The sequence below is a fragment of the Trachemys scripta genome, chromosome 7 (assembly GCF_013100865.1).
Source record: "Trachemys scripta elegans isolate TJP31775 chromosome 7, CAS_Tse_1.0, whole genome shotgun sequence".
Classification (NCBI taxonomy): Eukaryota; Metazoa; Chordata; order Testudines; family Emydidae; genus Trachemys; species Trachemys scripta.
Window position 1 is genome coordinate 35327154 of NC_048304.1, and position 20290 is coordinate 35347443.

The 20290-nt window shown below is 40.0% G+C and overlaps 1 protein-coding gene across 2 annotated transcripts in view; it reads right to left on the reverse strand.

Moving 5' to 3' along the window:
• The window catches only part of FBLN2 (fibulin 2), a 196363-nt gene that overhangs the window by 121568 nt on the left and 54505 nt on the right, over positions 1 to 20290 (reverse strand). For both annotated transcript variants that reach the window (XM_034775540.1, XM_034775539.1), the window contains exon 2: positions 17749 to 19209. In XM_034775540.1, the coding sequence (XP_034631431.1) occupies positions 17749 to 19132 (1384 nt within the window). In that variant the 5' untranslated portion in view covers positions 19133 to 19209. The remainder of the gene's footprint in view (positions 1 to 17748; positions 19210 to 20290) is intronic.

Consider the following 20290-nt stretch of genomic DNA (forward strand, 5'->3'; position numbering starts at 1 on the left):
GGTAATTCCTTTCATCTGTTACCAATCAATCCTTTTTTCTTGGACTCTCTACCATCACATATTAAAACCTCTCTCTGCATCAGTTTCCTCCTTTCTCTTTGCGCTCACTGACTTGTACAAAAAAGTATATTTCTGTATCATGGCCTTATCCAAAGACGCAGTAAATGGTAATGTGTTGGTAACAATATACCCCAGTCGTCTTTTTACTAATGCCATTTTCTTTTCTTTCTTATTTTGCTACCGACAGTCACTGACTTCAAATCTAAGGTTCAGGGGTCATACAGATGGTACACTGGACCAGTCATAGAAACTGTAACAGTAGGTGGAAGGTGAGCTAACTGGCAGGTTCTGCCCTTGTGTTACTAGAATGAGAGAATAGGAATAGTTAGCTAGCATCTTCAGAGTGAATTCTGAGAAATGTGTAGGCTACACTGTTTTGTTGGTGGTGGTTTGTTTTTAACCTTTAGGGGATGCTGATTCCAGCGCTACTCAAAACCTTAGAAAATCGTTCCTCCAGCCCCTAATGCTCTTGAAACATAAGATAAGCCGTGGAGGAAAGAGAAGCTGCAAACAGGGCTGGGGGAAAACATATATAACAATCTGAAATGAAAAAGCTACACACATTCATCTCCTTGAAAACTTTTTTTTAAAACAACAACCTACAAAATTAAGCTGTCTACAGCATCTTTAATTTACCTGTTATCCTTGGGGCACATTCATATCCCCAGTTCAAATAATTTTAATAGACAGACATACTCATTTCTTTGCTAAACGATTCACCCACCGTGGCTCAGGTAGACACAAGTAATGAAATTCAATCTGCTTGGTACCCTGCAGCCCCAGTGTTTCCACCAACAACAACTTTCATAACATCTCTTAAAAAAAAAAAAGCATTGATGGAAAACCTTCCCTCTTATGAAACTGTTTATATTGTTAATATGTTTTAAGTCCATTGTTATTGGAGCCCTAAGCATTTATTTTAGCACTCAGAAATTCAAAACCATGGTGATAAAAAAATCTGAACCCCTATAATTACAGTCAGCAGCACTTTGGTCTGCAACACACAGTCAAAAAAAGCAACCACTTCACATAACAATGCAGGGGGAAGACTATTGTCATATATATTTTCCTTACTACAGAAAGGCTCCTTTCTCAATGGCAGTACTTAATTTCTGCCAGGGCTTGCCATGGCACCTCTAAGCTTGGCAATTCATAGCCCTAGCACCTCTGGGCTTGCCGCATCAGTTATGAAAGTAAAAAACAATTGTTTGAGTCCCAGCACCTAATTGCTTGAGCCCTGGCACCTCTTTCATTACAAATTAAGCACTGCTCAAGGCATAAAGATTTTCAAGACACCATTCAAGACAGAAATTATTCCTGTAGGACTAAAGAAATGAACAAAATGTGTCCTACTTATACATTCTAAAGTAACATCCTGTGAATTTCATTTAAAGTTTAGGGGGAATAACCCCCAATCCCAGAGATTCTATGGCTTCACTATTTTCAAGTTTATTTGCTCTCATGCAAACATGCAGCCAATTTTTTTAACTTGTTTGAGTCATTGCCATTTAATACATAATGTAAATCAAACACAAACATCTCCTTTATATATTCCACACAGAGAGAATTAATGCCCTATAACAATGGCTCCCAGTACCTCTAGACAAAGGCAGGAAAGGGGATACCGTGCAGTGGAGGTTTGCTGTTCTTAATGATAACATAATTACTTTGTCTTTCCCCTAAGGACTCTGGCTTAGTGCCATGAACGACACCAATGGTTTCTCAAGGTGGCTCTGGAAAGCAACTGGTCATCTCTGGGAGAACACAGACACATTGGGGATAGTAAATAAAACATGAAACCCATACACACTTGAGGACCCTTGTAAAATTCCAATTACTGCTGGCTTGTTACTTAAAAAGCCCTGAGAGGTAAGATATATTGCTCTCTGAAAGGCCCAGGGTAATGGAATTACAGCACCTTTCACGATTAAACATATTAGGTTTATTTGGCCTACATATCTGAAACTGTTCAAAGAGTTATTGTCTCACAAAATTCACATCACAGAATACTAGTTACATTCGTCTCTTTCTTGTAAGGAATTCTTCTCAGGGTCATTTTTAAACTCTCAGAGATTGATTTTAATACACCACACCAAATACTATTGTACTGCAGAAAATCATATTTAAATACTATTTTCTTAAAATATATGTATCAAGGTAAGTCTCTCGCAGACACACACTATAGATGGATATAAAGAAGGCAGAGTAAAAGGAAACTAGAAACATGACAAGCCCAATACTTTCTTTTTAATTGGCCACTTTGCTATTACAACAAAATTTCATCATCTCATTATTTTCATAGTTTACTTCTATCCATATTTTACCTTCAGCTCAAATTATGCTTCTTTCTTAAGAACCAGAATGTGCCTCTTTCAGACTGTGTATTCGTTATGGATGAAATCCACTCCTGTGCAGAAGGCCTAGTTAAGCTCTCAAAATAGGGGTACGGGACCAGATTTCAAGAGCTATTAGGTTCCTAGTGAGATTTACAAAGTGGCTAAACAGATGGAAGTTAGGCCTCTAAATTGCTTAGGTACTTCTGAAAATCTCACTAGCCACCTGTGTGCATTCTCATGCACCAAAATGCGATGGGTCCTTTGCACAGAGGTGAATTCCAACCAGCAGCAGCATTTTTAGATGACATCGACAGTCTGTACTGAAGAATGCAGATTTTTGGTATCACAGAAGTAAAGCTTCCCAGTTCCTTCTGAATATTCCATTCTGTGTCTCATCAACTTTTTCTTTAGACATTCCCTGCAATTACCCGCGATACCAACACATACCACAAAGTGAGTTTCCGTATAAGAAAACTTCAGCCAAATGAATAATATTCACTCCTTGAACTGCAATGAGGAAAATACACTCTATGCAAATGTGTACACATCTACCAATGGATGACAAGTCAAACTACATCATATCAACTCAATAGCTAAGAGAAAAGTTGCTCTTGAAACTAAATTTAACCAAGGCAAGGCTAGAAAGAATCTGAACAGGTACAAAGCAAGCATGTGTGTCCCACCTTCTAATGTACACATTAGTTACTTGTAGGGTCCTACTGCCACGGTATCTGAATGCCTCAATCTGTATGTTTTTATCCTCAACACCCCTGTGAGGCAGGGAAGTTCTATGATCCCTATTTTACAGAGGACACTGACAGGCTAAGGACTAGATTTTCACAGATCTTTAGGTGCATGAAGATACAGATAGGCACCTAATGGCATTTCCAAAAGCATGTAAGCAGGGGATGCGCCTAACTCCTACTGAAATTCAATGCTTTTGAAAATCCCATTAGACACCTAGCTGCATCTTTAGGTACCTATCTTTGCAAATACACCCTAGGGGGCTCACCCAAGAGGTCTGTGGCAAAGCAGGAAGTTGAACCTCAGTCTCCTGAGTTCCAGACTAGGGCCCTAGCCACTAGACCACCCTTATCTCCAAGAGGAAAGCCTCCAGCATGTTCTCCATATAGATTACTGCTCTAGAAACCTGAGGGTGTCTGATAATGTAAGCAACCCCTGGTGAGGGTATTGCACATCACAGTGGGCAAAGCACATATTGGTAAAGCTGCGAATGATACATCCTACTCATTTCAAATATTATATACAGAGCCAGGGACTCTGGTTCAGAAAAGAGAAAAGGGGCAGCATGGGATGAATGGAACAGAGCCAGTAACAGATGAGAACATTCATAAAAATTGAATTCAAAGATGGAGGAAGGTGTCCAAATATATCGCATATTATTGTTTTAAAATACATGTTGAATGTAACTCTGAGGAGAAAGTTTGACCAAGGCCAGTTGGAAAGCAATCAGTCTGCTGGATGATCACGTGGCCTGCTACAGTCACCCAAAATACAGCCAGCCTAGCAGCAAATGACGTAGTGAGATATCCAGACAGCCAAAGATAAAGGCAACACTTTTAGTTGGCAGGAATTGCACCCTTTTGGATGCTGACAACACTGCATACTTACATTAAATGGATGGCAGTGTCCACAGCGGCTGGCTACGTACTCTGGAAAGGTTTCCACCCAAATTTAAATTAGACTTCGCCTGCTCTGAACCTGGTAGTTAAAGTTCTACGGCAGGGTTGTGAAAAGCCCTTAGCCTCAGCCACTGAAAGCAGTGGGAGTTTAGCCATTTGCTTCAGTGGGAGCAGTGTTAGGCCAATGGTGAGCTCTTTTGAAAAATCACATCCTTAGCATCTTTCATGCTTTTTGGTGCTGCCTGTTTTAGCTTCCACAAACGATCGCTATTCTGAAAGCGCGCCTGAGTGTTGTTGGGCCAGATCCAGGCATAGGCCAAGCCTGCTTTGCACCACCCTAACAGGACAGCTAGAGATTGCCCCTGTGTAAGAACCAGTAAGTGGGATAAAGCTTGCTCTGTCACCCTGCTTCCCAGACAAGAGCATGGCTGGAGCACACTGCACTGGAGTCCTGCCGGCATAATGGGCCTTTGTGACCTGTTCCAAGCCATTGCAACTGAAAGCAGCCCTAAAGCTTTTCTCACGTGCACTAGGGGTTTACCCGGCTCCTAGCAGCCTCCAGAATCAGGTGTGGGATGTGGAGGATCTAGCCCATTGACTGTAGAGAAACTTTATCATTCTTTGTGCTGTCACAGTGCCTGTCTCAATGAGGACATTCACTTTAGGAAATGGAGATTTTAGTTCCACTGTATATATAGGCATGAACTCAATACTACACATTTCATTTTAGATATATTTTGCTTTGCTTTTACACCATCTTTTAGTGTGCATATGTAACCCACACACCTCCTGGTGTGGTGTTCTGTCCCATCTAGTGGCACCGAGACCACTTAGAACGAGAGAAAGAGAGAGTTAAATGAGTCTGCCCTACAGTGTTAGCTAACAGCCCGTTGGCTATTAGCTCATGCAGTAGAGGCTCATGCACTAAGTTCCAAAAGTCCTCAGTTTGATCCTGCCCACCGACAACCAGGGCTCTGTTGACGTTACACACAGGCACTTTAAAATACTTGGCTTATTAATGTGTGCCACTGTGCAGAGGGTTGGATCATTCCAGGGCTGGCCATTTCTTTTGCTCTCCTGCCATTAGCAGCTAGCGTGACCAGATGTCCCGATTTTATAGGGACAGTCCCGATTTTGGGGTCTTTTTCTTATATAGGCTCCTATTACCCCCTGTGACAATGCTGCCCGTGGGAGCCAGCTGAGGTCACTCAATCAGGGTGAACTGCAAACAAAATGGGACAGACAAACCCCAAACGCTGGTGGATATTCCAATACTTAGATTTACCAAGGCAGCACAAAACAGCTTCTATAGTACCTCACTGGTTACTTAGAAGTCCAAACAACGCAGTTCCCTTAAAGTACCCAGCCTCAGGCTTCCATCCAGACAAACCTGTCAGATATGATGATGATTACTGAAAATCTTATCTCATCATATAAAAGAAAAGGTTCTTCCAATCCCAAAGGATCAGCCACATAACCAGGTCCAATTATAACTTAGATCTTCCCCAAAATACACGCTTATAGCCAATTCTTATTAACTACGCTAAAATGTATTAAGAAAAGAAAAGAGAGAGAGTGTTGATTAAAAGATCAATATACAGACAGACGAATTCAATTCTTGAGGATCAGATACATAGCAGAGGTGAGCTTGTAGTTGCCAAAAGTCCTTTTAGATATAGTCCATAGGTTATAGTCCAATGTCCATATTCAGGGTGGCTTCAGTCAATGACTGGAGATCTCAATCCTTATGGCTTAAGGTTTCCCCATCTTGAAACCCAGAGCAGATTTGAGACCAAGTAGGATCATGTACCAGGGTTCTTATACATTTCTAGCAGCCTTTCTGCCTGAGAAAACAATAGGCCTAACTCTCCTTCTTCCAAACATCCTGGCAATTAGCACAGGGTAATTTATCCATTAAACAGTTCTGATACAGGTTACCACAACCTTCAAAGAGACATATAGACAATAACACTATTCCACTCAAGTATCATCATAAATGTTAATAGTCCTTTTTTGATCTTGTTTGCTTACATCACAAAACCTAAGCAAACATGTCGGGGGAGGGATAGCTCAGTGGTTTGAGCATTGGCCTGCTAACTTACAGTTGAGAGTTCAATCCTTGAGGAGGCCACTTAGGGATCTGGGGCAAAATCAGTACTTGGTCCTGCTAGTGAAGGCAGGGGGCTGGACTCAATGACCTTTTGGGGTCCCTTCCAGTTCTAGGAGATAGGATATCTCCTATTATAATTATTATCTACCCTTCTATCTCTAACAATGCAGACTTACATTTCAAAGCTCTCTTAATTTACATATCTTCCTAACCAGTCTCTATAGTTCAGCCATGGGTCAGGTCAGTCTGTGAGTTAATTAACTCTTTCTGGCCCTGTCACCTTTCAATGAGATATTATATTATACTCATAACATCACACACCCCACCCCGTCTCGATTTTTCACACTGGATGTCTGGTCACCCTACTGGCAGCGTTATTGACCATCAGCTCCTGCTCACATTCTTGGACAATTTTCAGCTATAGTAGGGAAGGCAAGTGAGGGGAAAGAGGAGAAGTGATCATGACACTTGCATTCTAGTTCTTACTGCCTTCAAAATTACAAAGAAGCAGGATCAGATTCTCTGTTGCATTCTGCTTCTTCATTCTCTGCCCTAGCACAGCCTACAGCAGCCTGGGAATTGCTCTAATTTGTGCCACCTGGCAATAATCCCTAAATGACGATCAGCCAACTGAGTGTAGCCAGAGCACAATGAGCTCTGGCTACTCCTCCCCTTCATGACTGTCCAAATAAGTAACAGTCAGCCTGGATGTGTCAAGAACAAATCATGTCAAACCAACCTGATAGCTTTCTTTGACAGGGTACCAAGCCTTGTGGATAGGGCGGAAGCAGTAGACATGGTATATCTTGACTTTATTAAAGCTTTTGATACTGTCTCGCATGACCTTCTCATAAACAAACTAGGGACATGCAACCTAGATGGAACTACTATAAGGTGGGTGTAAAACTGGTTGGAAAACCATTCCCAGAGAGTAGTTATCAGTGGTTCACAGTCATGCTGGAAGGCCATAATGTGTGGGTTTCGGTTCTGTTCAATATCTTCATCAATGATTTAGATAATGGCATAGAGAGTACACCTATAAAGTTTGTGGATGATACCTTGGAGGGGTTGCAAGTGCTTTGGAGGGGTTGCAAGTGGTTTGGAGGATAGGATTAAAATTCAAAATTATCTGAACAAACTGGAGAAATGGTCTGAAAAAAATAGGATGAAATTCAATAAGGACAAATGCAAAGTATTCCATTTTGGAAGGAACAATCAGTTGCACACATACAAAATGGGAAATGACTGCCTAGGAAGGAGTACTGCGGAAAGGGGTCTGGGGGTATTAGGGGACCACAAGCTAAATATGAGTGAAGAATGTAACACTGTTGCAAAAAAAGCAAACATCATTTTGGGATGTATTAGCAGGAGTGTTGTAAGCATGACACGAGAAGTAATTCTTCTGCTCTACTCTGTGCTGATTAGGCCTCAGCTGGAGTATTGTGTCCAGTACCGTGCACCACATTTCAGGAAAGATGTGGACAAATTGGAGAAAGTCCAGAGAAGAGCAACAAAAATGATTAAAGGTCTAGAAAACATGCCCTTTGAGGGAAGACTGAAAAAAATGGTCTTGTTTAGTCTGGGGAAGAGAAGACAGAGGGGATGTGATAGCATTTTTGAAGTACAAAAAGGGTTGTTACAAGGAGGTGGGAGAATAATTATTCTCTTTAAACTCTGAGGATAGGACAAGAAGCAATGGGCTTAAATTGTAGCAAAGGAGGTTTAGGTTGGAAATTAGGAAAAATTTCTTGTCAGAGTGGTTAAACACTGGAACAAATTGCATAGGGAGGTTGTGGAATCTCCATCATTGGAGATTTTTAAGAACAGGTTAGACAAACACCAGTCAGGAATGGTCTAGATAATACTGAGAGCTGCCATGCATGCAGGGGACTGGACTAGATTGCCATTCGAGGTCCCTTCCAGTCCAATGATTATAGGATGCTATTGTGATACCCACATTGTTATATGCTTCTGAAACTTGGCAAATGCTAGAAACCCACAACAGGAAACTAAATGCATTCCATCAGAGATGCTTGCAAAGAACACTCAGTATCCACTGGTAACCGACCCTGCTGTGTTACAAAGGACTGGCCAGCAGAGAGTAGACACAAGAGAGTAGAGTGGTTTGGACGTATTGTACGGATGCCAAAAAACTGTATTCCTAGACAAGTCCTTGATTAGATACCACCCGGTGGAAGAGGGAAAGGGGAGGACAACAGATGACATATTTAAAAAAAAAAATCAAGAAAGATGCCTCTGTCATTGAAACAGACTATAACAGAGCAAGAAACGTGGCATTAGACAGATGGAGGTGGAAAGACTGGTTCATCTCATGGGTCAAAAGGCACAAGAGCATCTAATAAAAAGAAATTAAAATAATCTGCTCCTCCTCAACTCCGGTGCTGTGGAGAGGGTTTGTGTCAAAGTTAGCTATATTTTATACTCCCTGGGCACTCCTCTACATTGGGGTATCTGCAGTAGGAGAACTAAGGCAAGAGTCTATGGAGAGGTGCAGGAAAAATAGCACTATGCACTAACTGAAACCATAGGAACAGCCAATAGTTACAGTATATGGCATTTTTGCATTGAAAAATATGTTTCCTTTTCTCCTTTTTCCCTGCTAACTGCATCCAGTTCTCTCTTAAATCATCAGCATAAATTTTTGAACACCACTTAGACCAACGTGCCTGCCCTCCTTGAAGTCCTCCTCTAATTTTATAGTATCTCAATCTAATTTCCTCTCTATAAATATGTCAACCTCTCTGTTAAACGCATTGATGATATTTTCTTCAATGACCTTACTTGGCAACTCATCTCAAAATCCTAACTAGTCTGAGAAATAACTGTTTAAAATCACAGCCCCATGGAGTTATATTGATCTATACCAGTTGAAGATCTGGCATGCAGATTTTACTTATTTTTATGATAAATTGTATTCCTTAGTTTTCATAATTAAGGGCTCAACCTTGGAGTACTCCTCTAATCACTGAGAATTTTTAGTGAGCAAAGATTGCAGAATTAGGCCCAAAATAGTTAATGTAAATGCTAAGTATGATCTGGTATTCAGTGAAGCAAATTGGTTACAATATTAGACTTCATATTTGCAGAACCCTTTTTGTAGTATTCACTCACTTAACTGCTGCTTCTATACATTAGCACTAGAAATGTTAGGTTTGTATGTTTATAAAACTTTCATGAAGGTTTTGTTGCAGACTTTATTTTATATAATCTACTACGCTTCCCTCGACCCCACCCTCTTTAGCTATGAATAGAGTCCTGCGCAGATACAAAATTTGTATCTGCATTCAATCCCCAATCCGCAAAAATGATCTACAGATAGCCACAGATTGGCAGGGCTCTAGCTATAAAGGCCAAATCCATCTTTTCTTCCTGATTTTTAACACCTTCTCCACCAGCCCTTCTATTGCACCTTTTCTATCCCAGCATTATCCTAAAGGTGCTTGATAGTATTTCATAACTGGCCAAAAATTGTATACAATGCATGTTGTTTTCATCTCAAGATCTTGCCTTACAAATATTTACCTTGTGCAGTTTTCTACAGATGGACATCAACTATTTGTGTTCTTAGCCTCTGTTTGCCAGAAGCTGGGAATGGGCAACAGGAGATGGATCACTTGATGAATACCTGTTCTGTTCATTCCATCTAAAGCACACTGCATTGGCCACTGTTGAAAGACAGGATACTGGGCTAGATGGACCCTTGGTCTGACCCAGAATGGTAGTTCTTATGTTCGAACTATTGTTAAATTTTTAGGAATGACAATAAATTCATTCATAATTGGGAGGAGGGGGAAGAGGTCAAAATGGAGACATGCACATGGTCTGAAAGATGCTGGTTCCACAAACTGAATGCAAAGTTGCTATACAGACTGTCAAAAAAAAATTCCATAAAACATTCACAGCAAGGGTGTTTGCTACCTGAGCTACATTTATTCAAAAACCAACACTCTACTGGCAGAAAAAGTAGGCAAATGGAAATGACTGGAAAAATAGTAATAAAACTTGACAGCAACAGCTTTTAAGATGTTTTATCCCTCCCTCCTGCGTACATAACTTTTGGAGGAAGAGGAAACAGAAAATGTGGCAAGAAGAGGAGACCGTTAACACTTTTTTTTTTTTTTTTGGTTACCATCACAGTAATTTACAGCACTAGATCAGTGTTAAATGTTTTGTGCAGGATACAGTCTAAAGAAAATCCGTTTTCCTCCTCCCCGCTAGTTGTAAAGTGCTTGAGTAATTAATTTATACTTTCTGAGCTGAGTAGTTACTTGTATTTTATCTATCTTAACAAGAAATCCTTCCGGAATGCACTAATTAGCATTTGATATGGGAACTGCAGAAGGTCTAACATACTGCTGAAGAAAGAATGGATCATGAATATAAACTAAGGAGACACAACGTACGCAGAGATAAGTAAAAAAAAATCCAGGAGAGAAGTGGCAGCAGCATAGACAAGAATTTAAAGAAACAATGGGATAGAAAGCAAAACATTAACAGACTCTTTGAAGGTGGGCGAGTAGTAATAATATTTTGCACTTTCAGAAAGTTTTTCACCTCAGGCTATCAAAGTATTTGCACCACTCCAAAATTGGTGTCATTCTGATTGCTTTGCAAATGGGAAAACTGAGGTACAGAGAATTGCCCAAGATCACGTAGTAAGTTAATGACTGAGCTAGAAATAGGGCCCCTGACTACCAGACTCCTAAAGCACATTTCTTCTCCAGTGGTTGAGGCCAGTGTAATACCGTGGAATTATCTGCTGACTAGGATTTTGGTTTCACACTCACAAAAACAGATGATATCCCTCTATAATACACGTGTATGTCTACTACTGCCCTCTAGTGAGCAAAAAGACCTACAAAGGATTAAAAACCCTATGACTTACAACAGCCAAAAGACCTTATTTAGCTGAAGCATTCCAGGCCTGTGTTTATGGAACCAAAGGTACTGGGTTCTACACTAATACCGCATGGTTCTCTACGAATGAGTCCACAGATGCATTATACAGTGTCAGGATATTTTGAGAGTTCTGATACATTTCCTGGTGGATAACTGGAAATGCTGTATGTGTGCAGTGTTGTTGTAGCCGTGTTGGTCCCAGGATATTAGAGAGACAAGGTGGGTGAGATAATGTCTTTTATTAGACCAGCCTCTGTTGGTGAGAGAAACAAACTTTTGAGCTTCCACAGAAGAAGAGCTCTGTGTAAGCTCAAAAGCTTGTCTCTCTGACCAACAGAAGTTGGTCCAATAAAAGTTATTACCTCACCCACCTTATCTCTCTAATGCTGTATGGTAGTCAATAAACCTCTTTGTTCTTTACAATGATCTTTAGTTTACTAACCAAAATCTCACAGTAACATGGAACTAGTATACCAATAAATTAGCATACAGAGTTAAATGACAACCACATGGATAAAAACTCCCATCAATTACATGCAATAAATCATCTCCTAAAAGATGCCAGCTAACAAATCACAGATGTAATGCAATGTTATATCTTATATTATTATATATGTTTGCAGTTGGTTTGTCTGCATGCTACAGTTAGTACTTTAGGCCAATCGATACCACTGTGGTCTTACCACAGACAATTAAGACAGGAATGCTTTTGAAATAGGATACAAAATGGCTCAGCTATGAAACTACAGAGAGCTAGGACCATGCACTTCCACCCTGTGGCCAAATACTATTCATCATGGAAAAGGGACACTGTGTTCTAAAACCAAAATTTCAGACTAAAAGAAAGATGAACAACTGAAGCGTGAAAAAAAGAACAAGCATCAAACCAAAAACAGAGTGTTTCTGACCAGCAAATTACAAAATAGGCCACATTATTTCCACCAATAGTACTTACCGAGATTACATTTGAGGCTGCAGTGATTCAGGACGTGAAAAGTAAACTACAGATAAAACCAAACCGAGACCTAAAAAATGTAAGTAGTGAAGCCAAAATTTTAACCAAAGGCATCAGGAAACCAACCATCACTGAATTCTGTTATTTGGAGGCAGTTAATAGGAAGAACAGAAAGATCACCAAGTGCTTTCAACTTCTGAAGGCTTATTTCCATCATCTTCACACGCTGTCCTGCAACTGATAGAAACATTTGTTTCTGTGAAGCCTCCTTTAAATTTCTGGGCTCTTGGAAAAAGCCACGAGAATATATTTGTATCAGGACTTGCTTGTAAGCAGGGCTTTGGAGTGGAGCCCGGAGCTGGAGTGCGGACCAGCTCCGGAGCAGCGGAGCTGCAGGTTTTTGCCTGGAGCTGGAGTGGAGCCGGAGCACAGCTCCAAAGCCCTGCTTGTAAGCATGAGGATTTTTTTAATGTATCCTTCACTGGCTCAGGGATGTAAGTAAATAAATATTATTCCCAGAAAAAAAAGTAAATCAGTTGACATTAAGGTTACATAGCAGTAATTTTAAGGGAAAAACACCTTTAAACACACTGAAGTAGAAAACAAACAAACAAACATGCAGATTGTGAAGATGGGAAATTTTAGTTAAGAATAAACTCGGAAAAAAAATGCATACTACACATTCATATATACACCCAAGTCTGACCAGCTTCTATCCCCCAGTCTTAATACAACGCACAATTCATCATTAACCTTCACCTTGTATAATCATTTACACAGTGCAAGGTGGATATAAAATGTTACCAAATGAGAATGATAGGATTTTACACTAACTGTGTCAGAGTAAATAAATATTCAGAGTACTGGTGATTCAGGCCTCTGGTATCCAGTCTCCATCCCACATTCCTAATTTAGGATTTCTCACCCTCCCCCCATGTTAGACAATGGGTATTTATAAGTCACTGCAGTATTTTGTTATTTGGTTCATCAGGGCTACCTGTGATGAGTGGAGATCTTGAACTGTGTGTAACTTGCTATGTAAAATGATTGGGATTTTGGTAACAATGTTCACAACTTCTTTAAATACATAGGCAAACCATATAGAGAATTGAGATGTTCCCAGCCACTAAGAAATGTGGCATTTAAGATGCCAACTAGCTGTAATACTTTTTCTAGACATGACTCTACATTATGTAGGTGGCAGACTAAAGGTTAAATTTATCTGGTGTTTCCTTAACAATATTTCCATATTTTTCAATTTTTTTGTTAAAAATTCTATAAATTTTCAGTTTTCTAGGTCTATTGCTTCTTTTAAAAAATTCTTTTTAAGTCGTTAATACAAATTTTAAAAACTTTAACTTGACCTTCAAGTTTATCATCTGGGAATTTCCTTAGTTTCTGTGGCGCTGTCAAAGGAAAGTACTGGCATTCCTGCCATATGAAACCATTTTGTCTCCACTAGTGGTGTAGTGGTTAAAAGAAGTGGATAAATTAGCCTAATTCCCAAATGAAAAGTGGGTAAACTCAGCTGTGTTAATCAGCATATATCAATCTTTTTCTCGCAGGACACCAAAATTTCTTCAGTGCTAGATAAAGCAGACAGCCATCTTAAAATCTTTCAGCCCAGCAGATTCAACTCCACTAGGTCTACGAATACAAAGCCTCCTTAAAAAGTTCTTTAACTAAGCTGATTCTAAGGATTTCAAAGGAGTCCCCATTGGGGCGTTAGATGTTCCAGAAGAGTCCCTGGGTGGTGTAGAAGTGCCCAGGAGGAAGTATAGCCTTCTGTAGGTGGTGTAGGGGAGGGATTATATCTAAGAGTTGTGATGTGGTGTTGGTGAATCATTTGCATATTTGCTGGAAGAGATATGGAAGGACAGTCCTCGTTCTGCTTTCAATAAATCCAGTGATTTCTAAACTCCACAAGAGTCTATGGGCCACATCCTCACCTCAGTGGAACTAGGCCAATTTACACCAGCTGAGAATCTGGCCCTATCTATGGGAGGCTTAGAAATTCCTGAGAAATCCATATAGGGCTTAGGTTCCATAAAAATCCATGTGGGAATCAGAATCTCTGCAGAAGTGAGTGTATTTGTGGCACTGCTTTATTCACTGATTTCAGTGGCAGCTAATTTGGAATCAGCTAATCTGTCTCCCAGTTTTTTAAATTGACCCTTCAAAACAAGATTATCTGATTGGTGCAGTCAGCATACTTTATTTTGATTTCTGGGAAAAGGCAAAGATTAGCTGACAGTTCTGGCAGATTATTCTAATTTACAAGTCTACCTAACAAATTCAAGTTTCCATTCTATACCCACATGCAAAATTCAATTTTCTTTCAAGCACTGGCTAAGTTCTTTGCCAGTCTAGCTCAAGAGTCACCAAAAATATAGGACATATGTATTTTATTACTCAAAACACATTGCTATGCTCATGAGTCACAACCTATCCTAATTAAAACAAAAAACAGAAACAAAAGAAACCCACACAAAAAACCTAGTTCCCAGGCAGTAACATTGGTCCTAACCATGACGAATGACATTCCCAGTTGTGGACAGTGTAGCTTTATAATAGGTCTTTAGAAATATATGTTACTATCAGCTACTATCATGGGAAACATGAAACAGCTGGCCTTCTGTGCCTTGCCTAACACTGGTCTTAAGAAAAGTCTTAGGTTATTGACACAAACATGGGGTCTGTGCAACTGCTTCAACTCCATGAGCCAAATTCAGCACTGCTGACCTCAATGAAGGTGCATCATTTATATCTGAACAAAAAAGGCTGTGAACAAAGACTACTGGTTTTCATATTTCTACTGCAAAATCTTGAGAGGAATACTAATTTATTTAAGGGCCAAGCATCACCTTAAGGTATCCATCCACCTCCCCATTGAACGTAATATTCAGGGTCTGCTAGGATGTTCCTTACTTTGGTTAGAAAGTTCTCTGTTGACATAATAGCCATATTGCCCATGTCATGCAAATTAACTGTTTCCCCCATCAGCCACATCCAGGCTTCAAATTCAGCCAATTCTATTGAAACGTGTTTAAATAAAATCACCTGAGGAAGCAGTTAGCCATACTGGCCTCCTGAGAGTTATGGTCAACCCCTCCACAGGCAGCTGACAACCATACAGCTATGGTACCAGATACGTACATATGTACGTACTTGTGTGTGTGTGCATTGAGACTTCTCTCAAGACAGCAACAAGGACGAAAGGAGAATGATGTTCTGGTGGGAAAGGCCACAAGACTCTTTATGGAAGGTTGTGGAGAGGTTCAAACCTAAATTTGTAAGACTCTTCGTTCTCCAGGGGACTTTGAAAGATTGAAGGCAGAGCCTGGGGTTGGCGAAACATCACTTTGTGGCGGAGCAAGGATTGCTGCTGAAGTTTTAGTTTCAGCCTGCGAGAACAATTGGCCTTAGGCTACAAGTAATTTTGATAATAGATGAAGTTTTATTACTAGGATTCACATTCAGGCTTTCTTCAGAAAGGATTTGTACCAGGGACAAAATGCCAAATGGCTCTAAAGTTCATTCAGGACCATAAAAATGCATTTGTATTCAGATCCAAGGATAAAGCATAACCCTAATACTAAAGTCATTGATCTATTACAACTCCTTTGAGTGAAATGGAAGAAATGCAGTGGCTGGGTTTTAAACCGAGATCCTGTAGTTGTGCACAGAAAGGGAGTTGGGTTTATGTCCCTTGTTTATTAACAGAAATCTTTTAACAGTAGGGTCTGATTTCTAATGGCCTTGCACCTTGTATGATCATTTACATCTGTTCAAAGAGGCTACCATTGAGATCAGGTAGTGTGTTACTCCACTTTACACAGATGTACCTGGCTACACATGGTGGAAAAACATTGGAGTTTCAGACCCATAATATCTGGGATGTGTTGGCAAGAAGACAGAGATGAACAGGGAAAAAAAACGTATTATACTGATGAACATTATCAAAAGAATACATGATAGTGTAGGGTGGTGTGTCAGTTTTACTCGCATGAATTTTTGGATGGCTCATTGGCTGGAAGTGACTTATACAGTTCATCCCAAACTAACAAATAATTAATGCTTTTTCTTTCTCCACTTTGCGCTCTACTTTCCCAATCTTTAATCTGCACAGTGGCCAGTACGTCTTGTACAGGCACTTTCACGCTTCCCCCAGAGGGTCACAGCTAGATGCCCATGTGGGTTCTGATCTTTCAGAAAAATGTTAAAAAGAAAAGAAAAAGACAATGAGATTGTAAATCCAAAGTACTGGGAGGTGGGCCCAGCACTTAAAATGACTTTCAAAATCACTTTTTAAAGTCAGAAGTTAATGATGTGCCTTTAAAAATGTGCATATTACTCTGCTGCTATGTACTAAGCATTCACTTCTGTAGGTGTTATGTTTACTTAGCCACTTTAAGTGTTTATCTATGGTGCCAATGTATAGATTTTTATACAGAACAAGACCTTTGGCCTACTGCTGTTGTTCAGGATATTATTCTAAGTTTGAAAACACAAGGTCCCACTCTGATTAAGTCAATTAAATCAGCATTTGCAATAAAAACAAAGGAAAAATGCAAGTACTTGGGTTCTCAGATTGGCAGGAAAGGGAGAGGTTACTGTGCCCATTCACATCGTGTATATAGTTTATTTTGGACAGGTGCCATAATGTCTGTTTCAACCCAGGATCTAGATCTGATCTCCGTTCCCCTCTTATCAGAGTGGGAACAGGTGGTTCAGCATGTTACCTGGATGACATGTGAAGAAAACCATGGCCCAGATTAATGAGCGTTCTCTACCTGTACTGCAGATATTTTACAAGAAACAAAGAAATATAACATTAAAAACCATCATGAGAATATTTGGTGCCAAATCATGAAAAAAAAAATGATGTTACGTTTGATTTGATGAAAAATGAATCAGAAATGTGAGCTGTATTCATACTGATTTGCAGCAGTGGAGTCTGCATTCATTACTGTAATGAGCACTGCATAAAGCTTATAATCAACGTTTATTACAGATGTCAAAAGGAACCCAGAGGCAAAGAGGAAATACGTGCTCTTGCCAGCCCTGATCAAAAACATCATAAAACTTCTAGCCCAAAAACGACAAGAAAGATGCAGTATTTCTTTTGCTTCCTACTACTTCCTTGCATGGCAATATATTCTAGCGTATTTATAAAGTTCTTGCATTAATAGGTGTAGACAACATTTAAAAAATTAGCATCACATGCAGCAACTACTGTAAATACTTTTTTGTATTAATACCTGCTTTGTCTTCTAGGAATACTAGAACAATTGATTTTTATCAGTATGGTCAAAGCGAAGATTTTGTTTAGGTGGATAATCAAATCAGGCAAATAGCCAGCTATGTCTGATTCCTTCTCTGCATAGTAAGTCATTTCAACATCAGTAATGAGTGGGGTAAGGGAAAGGGTTGTATATGAACGATGCCTAATCTGAAATGCGGTTGAAACACCAGAAAAAAATATTGTCCAGTCTCTGAAATTAAAGTAAGGCAAACTACAGTAGAAGTCTACCTATTCTGCCAAATTAAACAGGTAACAATCCTTGCTTCTTTTAGAAAGACAAAAGAAGATTGGAGATTTATTTGATTTCATGCACATGTGTATCAGTGAGAAGGAGAGAACAATGTTTCTGGGCCATTTTTATATAATGATTCAATATTCTCAACAAAACATCTATGCTGTAAATAAAAAAGAGGCCTTACCTTCTGGTAACCTGGAAGCAGCATGAATAGAATTGGGGTCTCCTTCTTCAGGTTGGTAACGATAAAGCGTCTGTGACTGCTTTTGGGATGCCTGACTACGGTCTTCTTTCAGAGCAATGGGAGGGGATGTTGTGGGACTAAATTTGACCTTGGGGAAAGTATTTCCTCCATGCTTTTCATGGGAAGGTCTGTGACCATGTGACACGGTTACATTTGTCTCTTTCAGAGCTGGAGATATACCGCCCCCCTGCTCTTTATAATCTTTTCTCATGTGTTTTCTTGGTTTAGGGCGAGCATATCCTTCTTGTTCATGTCTCCCTCTCTCCCCTTGTTTCCCCTTTGATTTTCTCTCTGATTCTACCGCTTGCGTGGGCATCTCCATCGTAGCAGTTGTTTGCTCCTCAGGAGCACTGCTAGTCACAGTTACTTTTTCACTCAGAACCTGCACTGTGGGTGGCATTGTGGTGCTTAGGTCTCTCTTTTCCTCTTCTTGTTCCATTGTACTGTTAAGTTCAGGGCGGGGAATCAGAGTGTGCATGTTGACTGCTACAGCAGCTTCTTCAGCGTGTGTAACAGGTTGAGTCAACGGTGGGGAAGTAACGCTGATTGTACGGTACTCATAATCCTCACTTTGTTCTTGGCCAATGCTGTCTTCTTCTGTATGGGCTGCAGAGTTCCTGTGTTTTGTAGGAGGTTCCACCTGAGTGGCGTCTCCTTCGGGTGCCTCTTGGTCATAGCTGTATGGATCATCATAGTGCCTCTCCGGTTCGTTCTCTTCAGTATCCGTTGGGCTCTGAGGATTTAATGTGGATGGACCACAGTCTGGGAGCTGGTAGCACATCAGTTCACCTCCAGAATTTGGGCAATGGCAAACCTTGCATGGAGGAATATGGAACGTATGGCCTGCTACATACTTCTGACCTTCGTGGAGGCAGCCTATTCTTCCACACTGAGAGCAGCCATCAGCTGGTAGTACAGCATCAATACAGTTTGGGGGCAACTCAGGGCAAAGCATAAACTGGCAGCTGATCTTGCCTCCTCCCTTGGGACATGAGCATTCAGTGCTTCCAAAGTCCACAAAATAAGATTGCCCTTCGGGTACTTTGCCATTCATAAATCCCACGTTGACACAGTCGTAGTACTGGTAGCCTTCACAAGTACAACCATGTTGCAAACAAGAGGCACAGCATTCACCAGGCTCAAGCACCTCTTCAATACAGTTCTCCAGTTGCTTGCACTCCACTCCTGTACAATCCTTCTGGGCAAGTGAGATGCCAGTCCAAATGAGCACCAAAAGGACAGTGCACAAACAGCTCAAATGAGGGACTTTGTGCCTATCCATAGTCTTTCTAAACAAATAAGGCACCAATCCAGTTTTGCTCATCCTATTTTTTCTGGAAGAATTGTAGGTTCAGCTCCCAGTCTGCAATATTTTCCTGAATTCTCCTTTTCTCCTAGATCCTAGGTTTATGAAAGAAAACTCTGTTAAATGCTATACTCAGCACATATCCTGTTAAACATTAGAAATCCTTAAAAGTTGGGATACAATCCAACATCTGGAAACCCAAGTATAAAATTAATCATAATGTCTTCCAAGCATTGCAGGCACTAGGCTTCAAGTTGCATGTTTTTCTTTCTCTCTCTCTCTCTCAAGAAAAATCCAAGATTGCCTTTTTTTTTTTTGTATCTATTCATAAAAAACAGAGTAACATTAAAAAAAATAGCCCTTTATACTTCAGTGGGCTTTGTTAAGTCATCTCTTCTGGCTAAACAAAGGTAAGATACTTTGGGCAGTTAATAAGCAAATACACAGCTCTTCGTTCGGAGATGTGTTTCAGATATAGAATCTTTATGTTTTAATTACAAAGGATCAAATCCTGGAGATGTAATTCAGGCAAAACTTTGCCTGATTAGGGACTTTTGGATTTGTCCCTGTATGTGTTAACCCTTAATGTGAGGGTTTTTTTCCATTAACTAAATACAATGACATTTTGCTGACAATGATATTTTTTTTGCCTCTGTAATGCTTATAAATCTCAAGACATAAAACTTGCATTACATGTCACTGCAGTTATGTGTAAACATCACATTATCGATTGTGCATACATGAAGCCCTGTTCTACCTATCATATTAGGGGCCAGATCCTCAGCTGGTGTAAATAGCCACCCACCACTGAATTCAGTGAATCTGTGCCAATTTACACCACCTGAGGATCTGCTACAATGTGTAGCAATGCAGTTTATTTGTAACAGCGCCCAAGTGGCTTTGGCTCAGCTCCTCAATGGTTTGAAATCAATGAACATTAGGTACCTAAATACCTTTGAGGATCTGGACTCTTGTGACTTTAAAACCAAACATTCTAGAGTAATCAGCATGTAAAGCATTGGAATCTAAGACATTAATACCTATTAATGATTAGTAAAATAAACATGTGCACATTGGAAATTTTTAATAATTTTGACACTGTGTGCTGTAGAATGATTAATTTCAAAGTCAATGCAAATCAACTGCTGTCAAATCACAAAACACACAAACAAATTA